At 29.9% G+C, this 5,411-nt stretch overlaps 1 protein-coding gene across 1 annotated transcript; it reads left to right on the top strand.

Annotated features, from left to right (window-relative positions):
- The first annotated feature begins 364 nt into the window (after positions 1-364).
- On the top strand, positions 365-4,504 carry LOC107478228 (probable serine/threonine-protein kinase At1g09600). Its single transcript, XM_016098365.3, has 6 exons — positions 365-643; positions 831-1,148; positions 1,544-1,771; positions 2,723-2,823; positions 3,542-3,650; positions 4,214-4,504. Exons 1-6 carry the CDS (start codon positions 473-475, stop codon positions 4,502-4,504), a joined length of 1,218 nt encoding a protein of 405 aa, XP_015953851.2. The 5' UTR covers positions 365-472.
- Positions 4,505-5,411: the final 907 nt, after the last annotated feature.

Here is a 5,411-nt window from a genome sequence, read left to right as displayed (position 1 = left end):
TTTCTTCTGTTGCTGGTGAAGCTATCAAGGGATGGATACCAAGAAGCGCAAATACTTTTGAAAGGTTACATAAAGTAAGATGTTAATTACCTTTTTTCTTTGTCTATCTATGTTTGTATTATGATTCAACTATTAAGTAATTTTTAATGCTATTTTGTGAATGTTCTTGCGAGGCTTTTTTGAACTCTACCATGACAAAGAGACCTTTCTTTTTCTGTTGTGGTTAAAATGTTATTCATTAGTTTTGTAAATTGTGTACTTTGAATCTTATGAAACAAATTGTACAGTGATACTTTTATCATTGATGATATTAGTCTATGGCACTGAATGAATCTTTTGATGACATTCTATTATGTAGATTGGGCAAGGAACTTATAGTACTGTTTATAAGGCACGTGATGTGACTAATCAAAAGATTGTTGCATTAAAAAAGGTATATTTTGACAGTCTTAACCCTGAGAGCATCAAGTTTATGGCTAGAGAAATCCTTATTCTTCGTAGGCTCAACCATCCAAACATAATAAAGTTGGATAGCTTGATAACATCAGAGACATCCCACAACTTGTACCTTGTTTTTGAGTATATGGAACATGATCTTAAAGGGCTTGCATCAAATCCTGCCATTAAATTCTCTGAACCACAGGTAGTCATGTTTCTTTTCATTCTATGTCTTCTATTTTACTTAGAATTGAGATCATTATGCATACGTGTATTGAATAAGATAAGAAGCAATATAGGAAGCAATATCCCGTTTCAAAGCTTCGATTATTGACTATCTTTCTATATCATTTTTTTATAGAAAAACTTCTAACAATACCTTTTTGTGTCAGCTAAAATGTTACATGCAACAACTTCTTAGTGGATTGGATCATTGTCATAGTCATGGTGTCATCCATCGTGATATAAAGGGATCAAATATTCTCATTGACAACAATAATGTCTTAAAGATTGCAGATTTTGGTTTGGCAAGTTTTTTTGACCCCCATCATAGTATTCCATTGACAAGTCGTGTTGTAACTCTTTGGTATAGACCACCAGAACTTTTACTCGGAGCAAACCATTATGGGGTTGCCGTAGATTTGTGGAGCACTGGTTGCATATTAGGAGAACTATATAGTGGCAGACCTATATTGCCAGGAAAAACAGAGGTGAGATGTTCTGGTGTCCATCATTTGGTTATTATGAATGCTTTATTAGTCATTTATCTTTGTTAATAGTTAATATGATATCTTTATATTTTGTGGTAGCCTACCAATTTCAAAACTAAGATCTATCAAAATTGCATATACATACAATTTTAACATGACTAATAGAACTACCAAAAAAAGGCATTTTTCCAATGTTGTTACATTATGAAATTGATCTTATTTAATTAAAATGAATTATTTTAGCCATCTTTGAAACATTAATGAACTCTACTTTCCTATGTACAACCCTAGTTTTTAATTCATATTTACTATTGTTGACTGAGTTCAAATTTTAATGCACAACGTAATTGATGGTATATAAGAGATAACTAAAGGTTAGTTCTTCTTCCTTGTAGGTTGAGCAGATACATCGAATTTTCAAACTTTGTGGTTCCCCATCTGATGATTATTGGATGAAATTGCGATTGCCACTTTCAACAGTATTCAAGTCTCCACACCATTATAAGAGATGTATTGCAGACACATTCAAGGATTATCCACATGCTGCTGTGAAGCTTATAGAGACTTTACTATCTATTGATCCAACACACCGAGGGACAGCTGCTGCTGCTCTCAAAAGTGAGGTATGGAGTTTTGTTTTTCTTAGCAAGTAATTTATCTAATCTAATTCAGCTAGCTTCATCATTCTCTTCCCTAATCTAAGTGGTATTTTGAGGTCATTTATTTACTGTTTATAACATGCATGATAAAAAGTTCATGACGTTTCCTACTATCATATTGTTCATATCACAAAATTCTACTATAACTGATAAGCCAATAGAGTTTGTGAAAATTTATTCAATGACTCAATGCTATTGTGTTGTTTGATAAATAATTTAACTTGAATTTTTCCAATGTACATGGAGAAACTGATGTTTTTTATGCTCACTTAATTCATAAATATGTTTTTTTTTTGAATTTTCAACAATTGTGCAAGAACATTTGCCATAACATAAAATAATTTCTTAATAATGAAAATATTCAAATTACATTCTTTTGATGAGATATTTGATAGATATGTAGAGATATCTTCATAATTTTACATGTAATTTCTACCGTAATTTCTTGTTAAACAATAAATACAATAGAAATTAGTTAATGGAAAAAAAATTCAATTGAATTTTAACTTTAGTGTTCTTTATATGTGTTTTATGTCATTCGATCTGTTATGGGTCATGCATGCTACATCTAGAGGAGTAATGATAATTTTGTTCTTTCACCCCTTAAACAATGTATTATTCTTAAATTTCTAAGATATATTTTATTTTTTATAATTCCTCATGTGCTTAAATAACACCTTTTTGCTATGGCATACAAGAAGTGATACCCACAGTGGTCAGTACGTACTTACTGAGGCTTAATTTGTAATCTACAAATAAATTATTACAAATAAACATAACCTCTATGTGTGTGGAATAAATGAAGAAATAGTAATTGTTACTCACACTTTTGTGTTATATGTAATATTACTTGAACTTTTTTGTATTAGAGGTGTGTAATTTTCTATTTTAAAAATTTTTCTTATTTATTCACAGTTCTTTACATTAGAACCTCTACCTTGTGATCCATCAAGCTTACCAAAATATTCTCCCGGCAAAGAAATCGACACCAAATTGCGAGATGAAGAAAAAAGAAGGTACTTGAATAGTTGATTTTTTTAAAACTGAGACAAAAATAGTTAATTTTTGTTATCCTTTTATTTTATTACTGGTTTGTATTATTAGTTATCTTTCACCCCCTAATAAAGTCCTCGGATTATAATTGTTGTTAAGTAATTTTTTTATTCCAGCACTATGTATATTTTTTTTATATTTTATAATACATGATAGATTTTTTCTTTTGCTTTCCCTATAACTACTAGTATGGAATTTCATCTCTTAATATATTATTGGTTAACTAAGTTAATCTCTTATTTATTATTTAATTTGAATGTTAAACTCTGCTATGAACAAAAGAATCATTGATAGAGTTTTGCATGTACTTGTAGTAAACATGATAATCCCTCTTTCTTTCCAAGTCTTGCATGCTCACTCATACGAGAGTTTAAACTTTATAGTTATTTAATTTTTGAATTAATCTCATGAATAGACTATCTCCAATGCTTAAACTATTAGGAGAAGATCAATCAATGACTTTGGTGGCTTCTTGAAGATATTATTTTATATCATAGCTAGTTAACTTAAACAATATTGCAAATGCAACAAAAATTGTATGCTTCTAATAATTTAATTGCTATTTTTTGTCATACTTTTTGAGTCACTCGATCAATTCATTTTTAAAAAGGGGTTCCTTGTTCCATAAGTTTATTGTTGATAAGATAACTAATACATATCCATTTTTTAATATCCTTTCAGGCAGTGTTATGCTGGAGATAGGGAGAAAAAAATTGACTCAAGAGTTAGACAAGTATCAAGGGCACATGTCACGTCAACAGACAATATTGGTTCAAAAACATCAATGCAGGTAATTCAGAAAAAGATTCAATTTTTATTGTAACAATTTTTATTGGATACCTCTTGAATCATGAAAATACCGTATAGTATAGTTATTAAGAAATTAGGAAAAGAAAGAAGTTACAATTCTTTGGACTTTTTATTGATTCAGTTAACAAATTTGTAGATAGGAAATGAATCATTGTGAAATATAAAGAAATTTATTTGTTTGAAATTTAGTTATTTACCTGATATTATTATTAAAGTCAACAAAAATATTTGACTACTTCTTTTTTTGCTGAGTTATTTGTAACACATGCTAACTGTGTTATGGTTGCAGTTGACTTTTTAGTCATGTGGCACATATTCTTATTTAATTTTGAGATGTAGAAAAGAAATAATGTATGAGCACAAAAAAGGATGTAGATTTGTATGACTATTGTTGGTTGCTTATTTCGTTTATAACATTTTATTGACCCATTAATATGCTTTGCAATAATAATCTTTTTTTTTACCCTACTTTTGTGGTTATTTTTCATAATCTTCTTTTTATCTCTCTTTTTATCTCTCAGTTGGTTATATTGTTTGATGCAGCAAGTACAACAATATTCATTTACAAAGAACCAAAGTGAAGTCTCCAACTCTCATAGAGAATATGTGTCCAAACAACTAATTTACCTACCTAAACATTCAGAAGATGCTAAAGAAACCGAAAACAATCTCTCTGGGCATATCCATAGGAGGACTTTGCATATAGGTCCACTGGTTCATGTTAGTTCTGATTGGGCAACAGGTGGAAATAAAATTGATGATGAGCCTCTTATTTCGCACAGAATAGATCATATGAAACTATCTAGGCTAATAGCATCTAAGACTCAAGTCTAAAGATTGGAAAGAAAAACTAGTTCTCTCACAAAAATTTATTGCAGATCTCAACTGAATATAAAATAGAAAGGGCCTACTAAAAAGTCAAACACTAGTTAATTTCTTTTTCTAGTTGTTGTTTCTTTCTCTTCTTCGTTTCTTGGCTTTTCTCTATGTTATTAATTCTAAGTATTTGGAAGTGACTATGTAAAAGGTTTCATTTTATAATTTTGTAACCAATGAATAAGTACTAGTTAGGCATAAACACATATGATATGGTATGTCAAACCACTCCTAATTTACAAAGTTATAGAAAATTTTGACAAATTAGGAAAACAAACAAATCAATTTGGAATTATTGATGAATGATATGTTGAACCATAGCAAAATCACAAAGTTATGTAAAATGGAGTAAATGGCCTCGACGTTAAATCCTCACTATAGACATTAACAAAGATGTTTATGTGGTGCATCAACTATTTACCTGGAGGATTAGAGTGATCTACGTCGGGAGTCCATCACATTTTAACCTGAATTAAACCATAAGCACCAAATTGAGTAGTTAGTGGAGCAAAAATATGGAAAAAATATTTGTTGATGGAGAATGATGATTCTATCTACGAGAACAACTATGAGAGCTACACCAAAAGAAGGGAAAATTATTTTATGGAAGCTGCTTCTGCTGTGAGGAAGTGGTGATACTAAAATCGTATACGCATGTCAATCCTAGGCATTGATTTTTTCATCGTCTTTTTTGGCAGGTATATCATTTTGAATGAAACCCATTGAAACAAGTCTTATGATTCTTCTTATTTGTTAAATCTTTCCCTTTTGCGCTTTCTATTTTAATAGAAATTGAAAATGTGGTGTGAGTATTTTGTTTGGGTTGATGAAGTGGAAGAAGATATTAAGAAAATTAATCTAAAAA

This window comes from Arachis duranensis, chromosome 3, assembly GCF_000817695.3.
Source record: "Arachis duranensis cultivar V14167 chromosome 3, aradu.V14167.gnm2.J7QH, whole genome shotgun sequence".
Taxonomy (NCBI): domain Eukaryota; kingdom Viridiplantae; phylum Streptophyta; class Magnoliopsida; order Fabales; family Fabaceae; genus Arachis; species Arachis duranensis.
The sequence above is the reverse complement of the archived record's forward strand: the minus strand, read 5'-3'. Positions and strand labels throughout refer to the sequence as shown.